Here is a 20075-nt window from a genome sequence, read left to right as displayed (position 1 = left end):
GAGGGAAGGGGGCATTATTTTCTCATTTGTTTCAGGCAACAGCATGCCTTGGATCAGTCTTTACTGTTATTGCATTAGGCTTAGTTAACTATTGCTGAAAACAGAATGTTAGACTAAAACAAGCCTCTGGTCTGGTTCAAGAAAACTCTTCTGATGGTCTAAGTTTCTTATTAACCTACTTAAAAACAAACAACCAATGACATATATCAAATTTTATTAATGAGCTATCACAGGAAGGTAAACATACAAAGGTGGTTCCAAGGAGTACAAGTAAGGGGAAGTTGTGGGGTAATCAACTATGTTGCACAGAGACCAGCCTTTATCAATAAAGCTAGAATTAAGTGGGAACTGGAGAATAACTTGTCCCCATGGAGGAATCATGTGTTCCTGGGAGATAGAGATCTTAGGGCCACCACTGAGACATCCATCATTTAAGAACATGCCGACCGGCTGACCACCTTCTCAATGGTCTTGCTTTCATGGGTCACCTTGCAGGTGTAACTCTCATTGGCTTCCCATTCAGATCGACTGAGAGTCAGGTAGCTGCTGGCAATATACTTGTCACCCTGTTTGACAGGCTTGGTGGTCTCCACACCAGAAGAGATGGTGCGGCCATCACCCAGCCACTCAACCTGGACAACACCCGGGTGAAAGCCATCCATTAGACAGGCCAAGGTGGCCTTGTTCTTGCTCTTGAGTTCTTCCTGGGATGGAGGGAAGAGAGACACCGAAGGAGGGGCAGCTGGCTGACCTGGAAGAAAAGAAAGAACATTGCTTATCAGATTTTGCAGGAGATTCAAGGTGTGATCAAAGCCAAATTGATTTAATTTATCAAACCTAACAGAAGTCTTTTAGATTTCATGGAATCTGTTCTAAGCATGACTAATTCTGAAACCATCTCATAATGAATGGATGTCCATAGAAGTACAGGGTTAGTCAAAATGCATAGGCCAATAAGCCATTCAATTGAATGGCTTATTGGCCTATGCATTTTGACTAACCCTGTATAATGACAGAGTTCATAAAATAATTAGATTTCTATCCTGGGATCCTGCCAGAACGTGTCCTCCATTCAGGATCATGTCTTCCAGTCATCATCATGATCAGAAAATTCTCTCAACTGAAGGAATATATCAATAGATTAGAAGCAGGTTGTTTGGATCTCCAATTTCCAGGAGCACTAACCAGCTTATCCAATGGTCAAGAATTCTGGGAGTTAAAGTCCAAAACACCTGGAGAGGTACAGGTTTTGCAGACCTGATCTAAATCAAATGGTGTGGTGAAAAGCAGGGTTAGGAAATGACACACAGGACATTGTAGGACCCTAGCTCCCATCACACTTAATCATTCAAGGCAATGGTGAAAGATGGTAGGATTTGCTGTTCAACAAGACTTGAACAGACAGACTTTTTCATCCCTGCTGAGTAGGTCAGGGTGAAGCATCTCATTTGGGAACCAGTCAAAATTATGAAGCTGCACAGCATGTTGTTCACACTTTCTGGGTTTATGGTTTCTGCCTAATGTAAAAATAGCAGGTCCATCAGGCAAATAACAGAACAAACTATATTTTATGCTTAGCAAGAGTACATTTTTCTTGATGTAGATAGATAGGTTAGAAGGTAGGTAGGTAGGTAGGTAGATAGATAGGAGGAAAGTATCCCACCAAAATATCATCAAGTTTTAGATATGCATGTACAGATGAAAATGCCTTCAAATCTTGTGCTGTTACAGCAACCACATTAATTTCATAGAGTTTTCTTGAGTCAAGAATATTCAGAGGTGGTTGTGCCAGTTCCTTCCTCTGAAACAGAGTCTACAATGCCTGGGAATCCATTGCTGGTCTCCCATCCAAGTACTCACTAGCATGACCCTGATTAGCCATGCAGGAATACTGATCCTCCATGCAGGAATGCTTTATTATTGATGCTTGGCATAACTAATAATGACAAACTACAGCCTCAACCCCATTGTTACTGTTAATTAAAGCAAACTGACTGAATCAGTGGGATTTTCTTATATCTTTTACTCATTATTTCCAGACTTGATTCAAATGGTCTACTTTAGCTGGAACGAAGCAACAAATTTAGTTCAATATTTCAATGGGTTACACATTTTATGTGTGATGGATAGATTATAGTGTTTTGTCCTCTATTAGGGCCCCAACCCTTGGAATATCAGAACCTTCTTTCATCCGATTGTTTTAGCTATATACATATGACTGTCTTTAACACTGTAATCCTATTGACCTGAACAAAGCCACTACATTGTATTGTGGTTTAGAGCTTGTCCTGGGAGTTGATCAAGAAAGGTCTCCTTCATTGGTGACCCATGGTGAAAGTGAGGATTATTGTGAGGCTGAAGCCCTTCTCCCCACTTTAGCCCATAGGGATCTGGTGGCTTGCTGCCATGAAAATGAAGGGTTGAAGGTAGTTTGAAGGTGGACCAAGTAAACACTGGAACACATCCCCCTGAGTGAATCATTATAGGTACTTTCTCAAATGTATATTTTCTTATAACTGAGAGATATGGCATCAAGAATCCCATTACTGACGCCTTACATATTTCAGGAGGGGAATAATCATTCACGAAGAGGAAGACATTTGGTGGAATGTTATAATATTTAGAGAGAGAGAAACCAATCAATCTGTTAATCAATCAGAAACAGTGAAGGACCAATTTGTATCCAATTTTCACTTATAAGGGAGAGGACACTTAACTATTTCTCCACACTGGTTTTAACTATCCTTTCACATCTTCCCATGCAATTGAAATATTGCCCTGAACCCATTGTTTAATTCTGTGCACAATTCATTTATCTTGTGCACAATTTCCACATTTGTGAGTGTGTGCAGAAGATAGCTTTTATGCACAGAAAATGGTATTTTGTGCAGAAAAATATTTCTTCAGATAGTTGGTGTTGCCTGCATAAAAAGTGTGACTTTTGCATAATATCTCCGAAGACAGCCTTTTCTGTGCCCAAAAAGTGGCTTTCTTTGCTGTTTTCTGGTTTTAAAAAGCCATGTGCGAATTTTGCACTGAGTCAGTCTCAAACTTCAAATAGCTTTTTTAAAAAATCACAACGTTTGAAAACTTTTGCGTAGTGGGGAGAAAATGTTTAAATTATTATTTTTTACTTCCTGTAAGCACAAAATGAGTGAAGTAGACTATATTATTATTATTATTTATTATTATTAAATAATAATAAATAATAAGTAGACTATACTATGTTAGATAGCTGTACTTTTTCTTTATTTTCCAGAAGGGGAAAATGGTTAAGAAAGACATAAACTATTTCACAAATACCATAATTTTTATCAGATTTGGGCTATGAAAGAGACAGAACTAGAGCGTGAAAGTATATTATGACCTTATTGCTCAGGATCAACAGATCTACAAGCAAAACTGTCAGCTTTTTGTGGTTTTAACGGTTTTCATTTTTTTATCATAAATTTTTAACCATAGTTTTGGAAGTTGTTTTGAGTCCCACTTTGGGAGGAAGATGGCATACAAATACAGTAAATAAATGAGAAAAGTCCCTGTCAAAAACAATCTAAGTAGATCCACTGACTAGCTGATGGAAACACCAGATATCAAATTCACTTCACTGTTCTATTTTAACATCTAACCAAATATGCCAAACGTTGAATGTAGCCACAGGACAGATTTTCAAAGAATACTCTTGTAATGAAAAGTTTTGACTCTTAAACCAAGCAGAGGAAATAGGTTTTCTTCAACGGTGGAAAGAGAGAAAGAAGAATGGCATTGGAACACCCTGGTTTGCCGAGGATTTAAACATTCATCCCAATCTAAGGTTGGAATCCACAAGGTCAATATGAAGTCAGAAAGGGAAAAGAGGGTAAAAAGAAGATAAAATGCAATATTTTCACAGGAGAGGAAAGGAATACAGTTATTTTGGTGACTTACCGGTGACGGTCATGTGGGTTCCTCCTCCGAACACCCACCACAGTGACACACAGTTGTACAAAAACCTGCAGATGATGGGCACCAATATTTATTCCATATGGAATTAGAGAGGACAGTTGGACAAGCGCAAAATTCGGACGGTTTCCATTTCCAAACACGCCACTCTGAAGTCTGAACTTTGAAAGAAAAAAAGGGATATACCTATGTGATTATTCTATCGATGAAGGCATGTATCTCAGCTATCCACCATGTAGATTCACTCGCCCTGGTCCATTATTCGATAGAAGAGGCATGGCGAACGTAATCATTTATTAATTTAAAGCTACAGAATTATCAATGTAGCCCTAACAGCTTCTGAAGTCTAGTAGATAGGGAACATCTTCTTCGAAGTGGCCTCCCAGGTGACTTTGTTGGCTTTCTGTGTACCCAGATTGTTTCTTATAAATTAAATTCAAGGCACTGGACCATCTCTTTGCTGTGTCAATATGGACTTCCCTATTAGCTGGTGTGCATCTCAGCTCTTAGAGAAAGCAGTTAGTATTGATATAATTATGAATGCGATGTCTGGCTTTGGAAAGTTGCCATTCAATTTCACTTCAGATAGAACTTAGGGTGAAATATATCCTTCTTTCAAATTGGAAGGAAGACTAAAGTTCAAACAGCTTGATCTGCTTTGACTACACAGAAAGAGGATTTGATATATCCCTGGATATTTTTGTGTTGAGTGATTCTGAATCCAATGAAATTGCATGAGGAACTTCTAAGGAAATAGGAAGTAGACTTATCAGAAGAAGACCATGAAATGCACATATGACCATTTGTCTCTTCCAGGAACATACATTTTGTTACTCCATTGCTGTTGTGCCTTCAAGTTATTCAGACAGATCTAGTATTTTGTTGTTGGCAATGGAGAAGGCAATTTCAATTATATTACTTTCACTTCCCTTCTCACCTAATGGCCTTGGGAATGTGACCTAACCTAATATCTATTGGATATTCCAACAAAAATTCCTTAAACACTCCAAGGATGACTGAGACTCCAAGAATGCTCTTTTTGTCCTCCTCCATGTTTCCCCTTTCAAACATGAAGAAGCCAGGGGTTCAAAAGCTAGTGTGATGCATTTTATCCTTATTTGTTGGCCTAAAAAAGTGCAACCACACAATATACTTTGCCATTACTTATAGTTGTATTTCATAAAGTTCACTGCTGCAATATGGACCATGCTACTAAAAACAAATAGCCAATGGAGTTAGGACCGTGGGATGGTGGATCATACAATCTCTGGTACAAATCACAACCACTGTAGAAATAAGTCAACACATGGAATACTTCTTTTGAGATCAGACACCATTGCATGCTTCTACTTGGGCTAGAGGCAAGGTACCTTTCTCCCATTTTGTGACTTCCATGGTTTATCATTTAATTCCATGATTCCAACATCAATGCTGGAATCTTTCCCTAGCTGCTATTTTATGTCTCCAAAGATACAAACTGGTACTTTTTCTAGAATCTCATAGTCATGTTGACCTTGGAATGTGCACTTTTTGCACTTCTGTATTTTTTTTCTTGATGTAAGGGCTGAGAACAAGCTTCAGTGACGGCCAGGTAGCAGCATTTGTTGTACAACTGTTGTTACCACAAAATGATTTGAATTCATTGTGTGTGCAACTCTTCTCTCCATTTTAGAATGAGTCACAATTGGATTAATTAAAATCACAATTTTTATTTTTTAGAAAAATGATATTATGAACTTAGGTGTGTTCCAGTATCACAGCTCATATTCCATTGTTTGTCTGGAAAAGTTGCAGGACATAAAGGAGAGAAGAAACAGGGATGAACTTGACTCAAATTTTGACTTCAATTCTGAAGTTTATTCCCATCTAAAAATTCCCCAGAGAAGAGTAGAAGATCTACACCATTTGCGATGAATGAATGAGTGCTCAGCAACCACACATATGGCTTCATCCTTTATATGTAGGCTTCAGGCAAAAATGGGGACTGAACTCTTAGAATAAATGAGAAGGACCAGAGTGGTGGGAATGTGGGTTGCTTGTAAAAGTCACCATTTGTTTTGTGGTTCAGATTGAAATGTATAGCTGGGTTTTGTTGACCGCTCTCCAGAGTCTCCATTCCAAATATGTTCATTGAACAGGAGAAGCTCAGCTGAAATAGTGGGAAGTATGACAATAAAATTAGCAGCAAACCTGTGATGACTTCATTCATGTTGACCTTGGAATGTGGAGAATTTGTTGAATCTATTGGCTAGTCTTTTTGGTAGTCTCCAATTAGAGTTGGCCCACTGAATCAAAGTGTTGACTGCCCATTTGACAACCAGTTCAATGTATCTATTCTAGTTGGACATACCGATGGGGTTTATGCCTCTGTTAGTGACTTCCAACCCAATACTCAACTTTCTGCTCATACAGATTTCTGCTTCTCCTTACCACTTTTTTCTTTCGAAAGAGGGTAGGAGAGGCTGTGGTAGAAAGCTGTGCAAATGTCTAGGAGAATAACAAGTACAGGTTTAACCCAAGGGGGAAAAATAGACATTGTGTATTAATGGGCCTTTGTTGCTTTTTATGCTTAGTGTTCAAAAGCTGTTTCGAGACCCATTTCAATAATTACAAAAACTCTTAGCAATGTTTGAAAGCTTCTGAAACCAAACCACTGTGACTCCATGTTCATCTACATCTACTCTGGATAAGTTCCGTGAAATCCTCCCATAGTAAGGAGAACTGTTATTTCTTTGTCTGCATATAGGCAGTAGGGCAACTTCAACTTTCATATTTCTATTGTTTGAAAAAACTCTTTTTATCAGTACAAAGGGAGGGAGGTCTTCTAGGAATGTGTGAAGCTCCACTCAACGTCCTTTGGATTTTTTGGTTGACTATTGTGGGAAATGGGACACTAAACTAGAAATGTACTCTCGCGTGGTCCAGCAGACATCTATTCATGATCACATATTCTTCAATAATTGAGTAAATGAAAATCACAAGTGAAGGATATTACATTTTATTAATGTGCTAAAAGGAGTTCAGATACAAAGGACTTTCCATGAGGTAGAGACATGGAGAAAACTGATGAAGGAAAACAGCATAGGAGAAAAAAGTATTTATCAACCAAACTAGCATTGGGGGAGGAAATGGGATAACTCTATTTTGAGATGGAGATCTGAGGACTACAAGTGAAGCTTTCAAACTACTGAGACATCCACCATTTAAGAACATGCCGATTGACTGACCACCTTCTCAATGGCCTTGCTTTCATGGGTAACCTTGCAGGTGTACTCCTCATTAGCTTCCCATTCAGACCGACTGAGAGTCAAGTAACTGCTGGCCACGTATTTGTCACCCTGTTTGACTGGCGTGCTGGTCTCGACTCCAGCAGAGATGGTGCGGTCATTGGCCTTCCACTCAACCTGGATAACACGTGGGTAAAAGCCATCCATCAGACAGGCCAAGGTGGCTTTGTTCTTGCTCTTGAGCTCCTCCTGGGATGGAGGGAAGACAGACACCGAAGGAGGGACAATTGGTTGACCTGGAAAACAAAGGGAAATGTTGATAAGTGAGTCTCCAACCGAGTAAAAATATGATGACCTGTTAAGTATCATGAAGGAAGCACATTCAGATTGTAAGACAATCCCACCACAAAACTGTTCAAGATAACCTCTAAAGTTAGGATGGAAAACACATCCATACATATGTGGCAAAAATTCTGGGACCATAGACCCTTTTTGAGAGATTTATTTATTTATTTATTTATTTATTTATTTCGATTTCTTCTACCCCGCCCTTCTCACCCCAAAGGGGACTCAGGGCGGCTTACAAAGGCACAATTCGATGCCAGCATCACATAACAGTAGTAAAACAAAATAACATCAATTAACAGTTACACAGTTAAACAGTTAAACAACAATTCCTGCATTACAACCATAAAATCAATAAAGCAATAAAACAATGCAAACAATACAAACCCAATTACTCCTCATAGACGGTCAGCGTTCGCTAACTCATAGTCCAAATTCCAATTCTACATTGTCAGTCCTATCAGTCCTAATCGTCTGATTGTCCTTATCTAGTTGTCAGATTGCCCAAAGGCCTGGTCCCACAACCACATCCTGCATGTTTGGATCATCTCATTGGACACCACTGTTGCACTCTAGCCCAGGAACCCCTTTTCACCCAGCACTACACAGAGTTCAGTAGCAGCTAACTATAGCAGTTTATTTACAAAAAGCATATACAAAAGGGAAAATGGGCATTTCCCAAAAAACAGTAGAAAAGATGCTATGAAATAGCAGCAGTCGAAATATACAAAGATCAATAGTCCAAGATAGCAAGGTTTGTGAAATCCATGGAGTCAAGAGCATAGGCATAAATCCATAAGCACAAAAACGGGAACTTTTCCTAAACTCTTTCAGGAACAAAGGCAAACTTGAGAGTTGAAGATGAACTTGATTTTATGGTAATGTTGTCTGCTCTGTAGAGACCAGGAAACATCACTTAACCTGACCAAGAAGCCATGAGGTTATCCCTTTGACACCAGGGTTTCAAGGACTGCTTCTCATGGAGTCTTTCTAACCTTCTAATTAACGTTTTGATTGCTCTCACCAAGCGAAGGCCTAATCTCATATTATGGGGCAACTCCCCATCTTCTGAAGGCTGAGAAGGCTGATTCTCAAACATCCTCTATCTCTTCTCTCTCGTCTGCAGCTACTGGCCCTTCTCTCTGATCTATGGCCTGCAATTCTGTCTGAGTTTCAGCCTGATCACACACAGACTCAGTGAAAAATCCATCATTCCCCTCATCCTCCGATGCAGAATCCCCAGCATCCTCAGCATCTTGATGATGAGCCCCAACAACCACACATTTTGGTGTCTCAAATGTTAATTTCGTTTCCGGGTATATTTGATCTGCTGATTCAAAAAATGGCACCAGTTTTTCCCCATCAGCTCTAGCTTGTGGAAATACAGAACATATGCCATATAACAGTCACCACCTTCTCACCCATAGAAAATCATTATAACCTTGTCTAAGAAACTAGATCTGATGCGGTCTATCCAATGCCATTTTCTGAATCAGTACCCCAAACAACCACAGAAGCAGGCCTAAACAGCAAGACATGTTTTTTTTGGTTGGGCCGTGTTTTCATTTTGAAATTAAGATCAAGTACTCTACAAAATGTTATTTGTCACTATACTACTTTTACCCATATAACATGGCTTCTGATTTATTTATTTTTTTGATGCAATGCATTAAGATTTTGTCATGCCGAGGAGACTGGACATCCAAGTCAATTGCGGTTCCAAATAGATTAGATGCATTCAATCCATTCCAATGGGGATTTTAGTGTTTATGTATATTTATAGTTTATTTTATGTTCTGGCATTGAATGTTTGATGTATATATGTTGTGCTCTGCACTGAGTTCCCTTTGGGGTGAGAAGGGCGGAATATAAATGTTTTAAATAATAAATAATAATAAATTTTGGACTAAAACCGAATTTAGTCCAATATAAAATAATAGAGATTTTTGGTGGGTGATTACTAGACATAACAATTTAACATTGTCATAATTTATCATATTTGTTTCCTTTCTGTGAAAATATTTGAGTACAGTACAAAGCCCATGCCAAGGGGATTGCTACTTGCAGTTTCACCTACCTGCATCCTGTCTTCGCTAGGAAATTTCTAGGTCCTCAGGATATTATATGGTGTGCTTCAGCTGGAAGTTGTAATAGAGTCATGCTGGGGAATCTAGCAAATTACTCAAAAGGATACCTCAAATCGATTGTTGGATAATGAGTTGACATCACCCAAACACAGAGCTAAATCCTATTGATTTGATGGGTCTACTCTACATTTAATGAGGCATGATTTAAACCATGGTGTTTCCAAGGTGGCATGTTGGATTGTTTTTTGACAGAGGCTTCCAGATATAATGTCACAAGGGAATCAATTGGATTGCTCAATAACTTGATAACAGGGCTCCTAATCTATTTGAAAAATCAAGATCTTCCGAGTTATACTGTCAGCAATATTCCACTGCTACAGTTACAGTAATATTACTTGACCCTATCTCTATGAAGTTGATACATACACACATTCAATCTAACAGTAAAATACTACTTTGAATGAAGCCTAATTGAAATCTAACAAAAAATGGTCTTGTATCCTATCAGTTAGTCCCAGCAATAATACACCCATTAAATTAATTGTTGAATTGTGAATTAACATTTAGGGCCATTCCATGAATTCAAATGACTACTCTAATTGAGAGTAACAATAGGATTCAGTCCACTATTTTTTAAAAATTAAAACTCATACATTTCCAGATAAGTCATGACGTATCCACCATGACTTATCTAAAGACTCCCCTCTGTCTCCGGTTTTAGCAATCCTTTGCCATGAGGCATAGACAAGGCACCCAACTGCAGAGACCCTTTCGCACAAATGCAGAGAACCTTTGAAACTTCTAAGAAGGGTCACGATCTAGACCACTTTGTATTCTGATTATTTAATAGGAGAAAAGGAAGCCTATGCTTCCACCTTCCCCACTGAGATCCATGGGACTCTTAAGTAACCATTGATTCCATGACAAAGTATGGATCCAACCTGAAATAATAACTGTAGAAGATTGTGTTGGCTGATGTGGTCTATCCAATGCAATTTTCTGAATCAGCACCCCAAATGACCAAAATTTGACCAAAAACTGATTTGTAACCTTTGTGATACTAATGTTGGAGAGTGGTTCCTGATCAAAGTGGTCCCTGTTCAAGTGGTGCCTGGTGAAGTGGTCCCTAGTCAAAAAAGGTTGGAAACCACTGCTCTAAAAGCACACCAAGGACTGACCGTGCTCAGCAGTCAGAGAAAAAAGAAATCTGATTAAATATTTGGGACAAAAAAACCCCAGGAGAACAGTTAATAGGGGTGCATCCAAACTAATTGACAAGTCCCAGATTTTGATCCCAATGTATCCAATTTTATACTGGGTTAAAAGAAACCAACTTGGGTCTAGAAAGTCTCTGATCATCCTGGGAGCTGACCAAAAAGATGGGTATAAAATCAGAAAGAACAAAATTAGAGACTTTCTGGAAACAAGTCCAGATCTCCAAAATGACACTGGAAAATTCCGGGACTTTCTGGGTAGGGTATTTTGGGACCGGACCAAGCTGGCTGGAGTCTACAACAATGATACAATGCAATGTGATGAAGTTGGAAAAACAACAGTTCAAAACTTCTTTTGACATTTCAAATGTTTTTTACTTCATAGACTGACTATGACTTTGAAGGCAATTCATTATTGACCAACAAAACATACTCTAACTCCAGCTTCGTTACTCCGTTGTCTTTCTTAAGCTATTAGCTTCAAGGAAAAAAGTTCAGTTTATGGGAAAAGTCATTCTAATCAATCACCCATTATTTGATAACCTCGATTGATTACAGAATCTTTTATTAGGACTTGGGAAATTGATGTTACAGCTTGAAAGCAACCAAATCGATTAGCAAGTTTCCAAAACTCTTACTGAATGAAGACCCAATTGTAGTTTAAGACATTTTTCTTAAACACATTTCCATTACCTCTCCTTTCAGAAATAAACCCCATGAGACTTATCAAAACTCCCTTTCAGATAAGTGTACATTGAATCGCTATTTACTTACTTCAGTTTTTGTTAGCCACTACTTTTTAAGTTCAACCTGTAGCTGGGGAGAATGTCCTATGCAAGAATAAAATATTATTTCCCCCTAAAACAAAATATATGAGATTCCGTGCATGATATACAATGCATACATGATCCTTTGCTTTATGATTCTTTACCTGAATAGTTTTCTCTCAAGGAAAAAAAGGTCAATCGACTCATCAATGATGGTCAAACCACAAATGCCACATTTAGTGCTTAGAAGCCTGGATTGAAAAACCTTTACAAACATTTCTGTAGTGAAATACAAGCATTTTGTGAAAGCAGAAGATTTGCAAACATGAACAGGCACCCAAAACTTTTGTGCTTTGGATTTAAGTTTTAAGTAGCTTTGGATTTAAGTCCAAATTGAAATAAACAGAAACAATTTACAAAAAAACCCACAAACATTTGATTTGTTCAAGCCTGGCTCATGAGGACAAAGCAGAGTATCTCTTAATACAATTCAACATGGCATGCCAAGGATTCCTCACCGGAGACAAAGATGGGTTCTGGCTGGAAAAACAGCAAAGCAACAACAAAAAAAGAAAACCAGTGGGAAATCATTGTAGATGCATTTTAAAGTGACTTACCTAGGATTGTCAAGCTGGTCCCGCCGCCGAAGACATACACACAGTGACTGATGGCCATACAAAAAATATCCCCACCGGAAGTTTGGTTCTGCTTTCTGGACCAGATGTCACTCTGGTTTTGAATCTGATGCCTTGTCATTCAAATGTTAGAAAATGTGAAGAAATCCCCGGCACAATTTGATGGAGAATAATCCACTGGGTTGGATCCACAGCTCACCAGTAAAAGAAAGAGATTCCTCTCCAGTCCCTCGCCATAGGTCTGGGCGTAAGCAGCATGTTCCATCTCAACCATTTCACCATTGCAGTTGCTTGCTGGGAGTTTTTCAGGCTGTATGGCCATGTTCCAGTAGCATAATCTACAAACAATCTACAGACCCACACAAAAAATTCAACCAATACTACTTTCAGCAAAGGAGAAGAGGGATCCTTTAACCACTGCAGGAATCTACTGTATACTGTACAGCTGTGGACAAGTCTACATAGGGACCACCCAATGCAGTAGCATTGCCCAGACACGGATCATAGAATCATAGAATATTGAGTTGTAAGAGGCCTCATGGGCCATCCAGTCCAACCCCTTGCCAAGAAACAGGAAAATCGCATCCAAAGCACTCCCAACAGATGGTCATCCAGCCTCTGCTTAAAAGTCTCCAAAGAAGGAGCCTCCACCACACTCCGAGGTAGAGAGTTCCATTGCTGAACAGCTCTCACAGACAGGAAGTTCTTCCCTAATGTTCAGGTGGAATCTCCTTTCCTGTATTTTGAAGCCATTGTTCTGTGTCCTAGTCTCCGGGGCAGCAGAAAACAAGCTTGCTCCCTCCTCCCTATGATTTCCCCTCACATATTTATGCATGGTCATCATGTCTCAGCCTTCATTTCTGAAGGCTAAACATGCCAAGCTCTTTAAGCCATTCCTCATAGGGCTTGTTCTCCAGACCCTTGATCATTTTGGTTGCCCTCCTCTGGACACATTCCAGCTTGTCAACATCTCCCTTCCATTGCTTTGCCCAGAATTGGACACAATAATCCAGGTGTGGTCTGACCAAGAAAGAACTTGAAAGGCACTGCAGACTAATTCAACCAGAGAAGTCAGCCATAGCAGAGCACCTGATAAACCAACCTGTGTGCCTCATGACAATAAAGAATGGATCCACTTTAAATCCAGTTTCTGCCTCCTGCAGAATTCTGGGGTTTGTAGTTTAGTGAGGCACAGGACCTGCCCTCCCTAAACTACAAGTCCCAGAATTCTACAGGAGGCAGAAATTGGATCCACTCTCTAGTGCAGGCATCCTCAAACTGTAGCCCTCCAGCTGTTTGGGCCTCCAACTCCCAGAAGCCCTAACAAGCTTGTTCAATTGTCAGGAATTCTGGGAGTTGAAGGCTGGTGGGCCGCAGTTTGAGGATGCCTGCTCTAGTGTGATGAGGTCCCTGGACACAAAATATTATTGGAGAACACAGAAATGCTGGACCGCTCAGAAAACCATCATATCAGACTACACAGAGAAGCCATTGAAATCCACAAGCATGTGGACAATTTTAACAGAAAGGATGAACCCATAAAATTGACAAAATCTGGTTACCAGTATTAAAAAAACACCAGAATCAAGATAGTAAATAAAGAACACCACTCAGAAACAGGGGAACTCCAGACAACAAACAATCAAGTGCCAGTTAACACATTCCAAACAGAGGATATTTCCAGGCAAAAAAGGCCGGGCTACCTCTATGGAGATACCTCCATTGATTGACTTTGCAAACTTCATGATTACTCAAATCACTAATTACAACATTCACATTTGTTTTAAACAGTCAAGGTTTCTTCCTCCCACCCTGGACATTCCACAGGTATATCTACACTCCACTTGCCTCACTGCCAACAGAACTCCTGAAGATACCAGCCACAGGTGCAACCAAAATGTCAGGAGAGAATGCTACTGAAACATGTTCATACAGCCCAAAAAATTAACAGCAACTCAGTTATTCCGGCCATGAAAGCCTTCAAACAACCATCACAGTTTTTCTCCTTGTCTATCAATTTTTTTCAAAGATCTGTAAGTCAAGTTTCCAACTTTCCCAGAAGGGTCCGTCTAGATTTATGATGTGAGTCAGGATCAATGTTATATTCCAGGCATCATGATCATGGTGTCTCCCCTGCCAGTATCTGCAAGTACCTCCCTGCTACTTGCAGATAATAATTCAGCTACAACCTACAATGTTACAAAGTTCTGTGCAGCAGCATACAAAATCCGCCAGGGGATGACTAGTCCCAAACGTTAACTGTGTGTCCAGTAATCTTCTTCCCTGAATCTACAATTTGGTGATGGATCTGTGCATTGTATGTTTTTACCCTGTTTCCCCCTCCGCTCCCTCACCCACATTGTGCTTCAGTAGTTATATTTATATTTTAATGTACCAAACATACCAAGTTTGTATGAAAATGTGACTCTATTTCCTGTGCTGGTCAATGAACGAAATAAATGATTTGATTTGATTTGATTTGATATTCCAGGCATGGGCAAACTTGGGCCCTCCAGGTGTTTTGGACTTCAACTCCCACAATTCTTAGCAGCCTGTTTGCCCGTGCCTGGTATAGATCTCTTAGTGGCCAACTTATTTCTCTAACCTAGAACCATGTCCTTGAATGCTCAAACAGGGAAAAAGTTACTTTATTTTGTTCTAATCATTTTACTCTCCCACAAGTCTCACTCTGACTTATTTTATTTTAGTCTCCTCTCTCTCCATTCTAGATTTGCTTAGGCAGTCATGAAAGGTAAGCATGACTTTAATTTTTTTGGGAAAATCAGATCACCAATGAATCTCAGGAGCTGTAGGGGATATTGCAGAGGAAGGAAGTGACAAAACCATCTCTGAGGATTCCTGGCCTAAAGACAAAGCTATGAAATTGATGGGGAAGGCATAAGTTGACAAGCGACTTGAAGTCACACACACATTCTCTCAAAATATAATATCACAAAGGACGACCACCTCACCCACTTTATAGGAAATCTGCTACAAAACAGGGGCAGAGAAGCAGATGGTGAAAATGGAAGAACGGCCTGCCTCAGGGGAGCGTTCTTGCTCTATCAATGTTTAACATTTAAACAATTGACCAGCCACTGGCAGAAGGGACAGAGAGTTTCATTTATGCTGACAATCGTGCCATCACCACTCAAGCAGGGAGCTTTGAGATGGTTGAATAGAAGCTCTCCAAGCCTTTAGGTGCTCTTATTGCCTATTACAGAGAAAACCAGGTGAGTCCTAATCCATCTAAAATGCAGAAGTGTGCTTTTCACCTTAAGAACGGACAGGCATCTCGAGCTCTGAGAATTACCTGGGAAGGAACCCCAGTGGAGCATTGCAGTACAACCAAATGCCTGGGAGTTACTCTGGGCCATGCTCTGACCTACAGGAGGTACTACTTAAGCAAAAAGTGGGTGCTAGAAATAATATCATACAAAAGCTGACTGGCACAACCTGGGTATCACAACCAGACACAGTGAAGACATCTGCCCTTGCGCTTTGCTACTTTGCTGCTGAGTATGCAGGCCCAGTGTGGCATACACTTCACCATGGTAAAACAGTGGATGTTGCTCTTAATGAGACATGCCACATTATCATAGGATGTCTACGCTCAATGCCGCTGGAGAAATTATACTGTTTAGCTGGTATTGCACCACCTGACATCTGCTGGGAAGTAGCAGCCTATAATGAAAGGATCAAGGCATTGACATCTCTGGCCCATCCTCTGTTTGGATATCAGCCAGCAAGGCAAAGCCTTAAATCAAGAAATCCTAAGATCTCCAGAGATACTCGCAGGGACATCTCAGCAAGTGAGAGTCCAAAAGTTGCAGGCTAAAACCCAGAACCTCAATCAGTGGCCGAGACCAGATGAGAAACTCCCTCCTGGGCACACAGAAGACTGGGCAACCTGAAAGGCGCTGAACAGGCTGCACTCTAGCACCATGAGATGCAAAGCTAACCTTAAGAAATGGGGCCACAAAGTGGAGTCCACGACATGCAAGTATGGAGAAGAGCAAACCACAGACCACTAACTACAATGCAGTCTGAGCCCCACCACATGCACAATGGAGGACCAGAGGTACTCCAAGTGGCCAGCTTCTGGTCAAAGGAAATTTATTCAGTGCCAAGCTTTTAACTTTGTGGTTTTTGTAAGCATTATAACAGTATTTTCAATTTGCTTCTGACACGATAAAAAAATAAATTCTCACAAATGTATGCTTTCCCATAGACATTTTGTCTAGATATTCCTGAAGTATGAAGGCTCTCACACCATCCATGAGCCCATTCTGTGGACACATCACTCTTCCCATGTATAATGAATAACATGACTAGGTATGGTTAATGGCTTTGGACTGGATGTTTTTTGAGATCTCTTCCAACTTGATGATTCTTACCTGCCTTATTGTTTCACAATCCTTCTTCTGTAGTGGTTCTGCTCAAAAGAATAGGCACTTCTGTAAAATCCTGCTTCATGAGATATTTCCAAATAGTTCCATTCCAAAGAAAAAATGATGCAAATGCCTCATTGTATCCAAGAAAGAAAAAGCAGAAGATGAATGACGGAAGACTATCGAGCAGCTATATTTCTCCCAGAAACCAGTTCAACGTAACAACTCCTGGCACTTTTCAGAAAGATTTGGAAGGGTTGGGAATGAAGCCAAAATAGCCTTTGGTGCAGAAAGACAATGTTTTCCCAAGCAGACCATTTTTTTCCAACCGTCAGTGGCATAATATCGTATGTACTAGACGTTATTCCAAATCTCCAAAGACCAATGCCGGCAGAGCCAAAATGTTGTAATCCATAGGCAAGAGCACAAGCCTGGGAAACCACAAGATTTCCATATCCATTCTCCCCCAAAATGGTCAGCACCATACCCCGCAATTGATTCCAAAAGATAGGAAACCATGTCTAAAGAAAAAAAAGGGTGGTGTCCTGAGTAGTATCCAGAAATGCCCCACAATACCTATATCTTATTGTAGATTCCATTTGACATGTTATTCCTTACCAGAACATTGCTCATGGTTTCCTTGGAAAGATTTGACTTGACATATTCCATGGACTTAACAGAGTAGTTGATATCCTGTTGCTTTTCTGTGACTCTCCATTCTATATATCCATTATAGTCATTGGATGACTTCCAATCTTGGCACAAGGGCTTTCCCTCCTAAGCATCCAGAAGCTTACAAGTCATCCACCAGAAGGTCCACAGCATAAATCCATAACACTACGTCCGACAAGTACTTTCTCCTGTACTTCAAAAGCAGAGGAGAACTGGTAACACTTCAGCACATATCTGTTCCGTGGGCCCAACTGACATTTTCTGAAATCGGGGGCTGGTTTTGTCATCAGACTTTACACTCTCTGTGCGACGGAACTGAAACACTGCTGTTTTCTACAGTTTGTGCCAAGAATGAATAAAACATCTGTTGAGGCATACCATTTGTGGTTAGGAAAAGATGAGCACACCCTACATATCAATGGGTTCTGCACCCTCAGATCCAACCAACCATGGCTCAAAAATGCCACCACCCTCTAGGGTTATTTATTTTATTGCCTTTTGCCAAATACTGCAAGGATGTGTAGGCATGCCCTCCTATAGCCTCCTGCTATTTCAGGGTTTGTCGGGTTCTTTATTATAATAATAATAATAATAATAATAATAATAATAATTAATAAGAATAATAATAATAATACACTTTATTTATAATCCACTTTATCTCCCCAGAGTGACTCAGAGCGGATTACAGTACACAAATAAGGCAAACATTAAATGCCTTTTCACACAGACAATGACATACAATACATAGATAAGGTAAAGGCCTTTCTCTTTTTCCCTGTCTGGATACAATGCTTAACTTCCAGCCATGGGAAGGTGCTCTTGTTCCATTTTCCATGCCTAGGAACCTGCTGTCCGTAGAATCTCCAATCTTTTTGACACATGTCTGCATGGTGAACACTTTTACCTTCCCGCCAAGGCAGTATCTATTGATCAACCCACATTGCATGCTTTCGAACTGATAGGTTGGCAGAAGCTAGGACTGACAGTTGGGAGCTCACCCTAACTCGTGGTTTTGAACTGTTCACCCTCCAGTCAGCAGCCTTTCCTACAGCTAGCAGTTTAACCACTGTGCTACCGTGGCCTCTTTCTGGCACATGTTTGAATTGTCTGCCATTTTATATAATGGGACTGGAACATCCACTGGTTTCGGTGAATGGCACATAATCACTTTTAAAGGATAGGCCAAATGAAGACTCCTAAAGTTGGGAAACCATTTATGGACTTTTTGAGCAATACAAATTTCCTTTGACATTTGGATGTTGTTCTTACTGGGATTTAAATTCACCTGCAATCAAAGAGCACTTTGAATCCCACAAAAGATGGACCTGGACCTAACTTGGCACACAGAACTGCCATGACCAATAAAAATATAGCGGAGAGCTTTTTTTTTTGGGGGGGGGGGGACTTCACCTTGATTTGGGGGAGTTTTAGTTCACCTATATCCAGAGAGCACCATGATCCCAAACGATGATGCACACATGCCTGATACTCCCAAATTTGAATACTGGAAGGGTTTGGGAGCTATTCACTTTGATTTTTGGAGTTGTAGTTCACCTACAACCAGAGAAACTGTGAACCCCACAGACGATGGAACTGAATCAAACATGGCACATAGAACCACCATGACCAACTGAAAATACAGGAGGGGTTTGGGGGGAACTGACCTTCATTTTTGGAAGTTGTAGAGTTGTTCACCTGGACAACATCCTTGCAGACGGCCAATTCTCTCACACTTTAAGCAACTTGCAGTTTCTCAAGTCGCTCCTGACACACAAAAAAATCAATTGCAAAAGAAGGATATGGAAAGCACCAGGGGAGGGGGACATCTTTCAGCTTTGCCAAGTGTTTGTGACCCCTGAACTCTGTTTTAAAAGAGGTGCTCTCAGATTTAAAAAAAAACAAACCAGGATGAGCTTTGTTGTTGTTTATTCGTTCAGTCGCTTCCAACTCTTCATGACCTCATAGACCAGCCCACGCCAGAGCTTCCTGTCGGCTGTCACCACCCCCAGCTCCTTCAGAGTCAAGCCAGTCACTTCAAGGATGCCATCCATCCATCTTGCCCTTGGTTGGCCCCTCTTCCTTTTTCCTTCCATTTTCCTCAGCATCATTGTCTTCTCTAAGCTTTCCTGTCTTCTCACGATGTGGCCAAAGTACTTCATCTTTGCTTCTAATATCCTTCCCTCCAATGACCAGGCGGGCTTTATTTCCTGAAGTATGGACTGGTTGGATCTTCTCGCGGTTCAAGGCACTCTCAGAACTTTCCTCCAGCACCACAGTTCAAAAGCATCTCTCTTCCTTCGCTCAGCCTTCCCTATGGTCCAGCTCTCACATCCGTAGGTGACTACAGGGAATACTATTGCTTTAACTATGTGGATCTTCGTTGCCAGAGTGATCTCTGCTCTTCACTATTTTATCGAGATTAGACATTGCTCTCCTCCCAAGAAGTAAGCATCTCCTGATTTCCTGGCTGCAGTCTCCGTCTGCAGTAATCTTTGTACCTAGAAATACAAAGTCTGTCACTGCCTCCATGTTTTCTCCCTCTATTTGCCAATTATCAGTCAGTCTGGTTGCCATAATCTTGTTGTTTTTTTTTAATGTTTAGCTGCAACCCAGCTTTTGCGCTTTCTTCTTTCACCTTGATTAGAAGGCTCCTCAGCTCCTCCTCGCTTTCGGCCATCAAAGTGGTGTCATCTGCATATCTAAGGTTGTTAATGTTTCTTCCAGCAATTTTTACCCCAGCCTTGCATTCATCAAGCCCCACACATCACATGATGGATTCTGCATACAAGTTGAATAAG

At 40.4% G+C, this 20075-nt stretch overlaps 2 protein-coding genes across 11 annotated transcripts in view; both read right to left on the bottom strand.

The window, feature by feature from the left end:
* The window catches only part of LOC132781523 (immunoglobulin lambda-1 light chain-like), a 224553-nt gene that overhangs the window by 10981 nt on the left and 193497 nt on the right, over positions 1-20075 (bottom strand). The gene's annotated exons all lie outside the window — the stretch shown is intronic.
* The window catches only part of LOC132781637 (immunoglobulin lambda-1 light chain-like), a 123809-nt gene that overhangs the window by 5160 nt on the left and 98574 nt on the right, over positions 1-20075 (bottom strand). For 3 of the 7 annotated variants that reach the window (XM_067473137.1, XM_067473135.1, XM_067473134.1), the window contains exons 3-4: positions 3925-3962; positions 198-751 (exon numbers count right to left, since the gene is read on the bottom strand). In XM_067473137.1, coding sequence (XP_067329238.1) covers positions 432-751; positions 3925-3962 — 358 coding nt within the window. In that variant the 3' untranslated portion in view covers positions 198-431. Of the gene's footprint in view, positions 1-197; positions 752-3924; positions 3963-12196; positions 12232-20075 lie in introns of those variants that run through there. The other 4 variants (XM_067473136.1, XM_067473138.1, XM_067473133.1 and 1 more) reach the window with 2 other exon arrangements.

The sequence above is a fragment of the Anolis sagrei genome, chromosome X, assembly GCF_037176765.1.
Source record: "Anolis sagrei isolate rAnoSag1 chromosome X, rAnoSag1.mat, whole genome shotgun sequence".
In the NCBI taxonomy this organism is placed as follows: domain Eukaryota; kingdom Metazoa; phylum Chordata; class Lepidosauria; order Squamata; family Dactyloidae; genus Anolis; species Anolis sagrei.
This window is presented reverse-complemented; position numbering and strand designations above follow the sequence as displayed.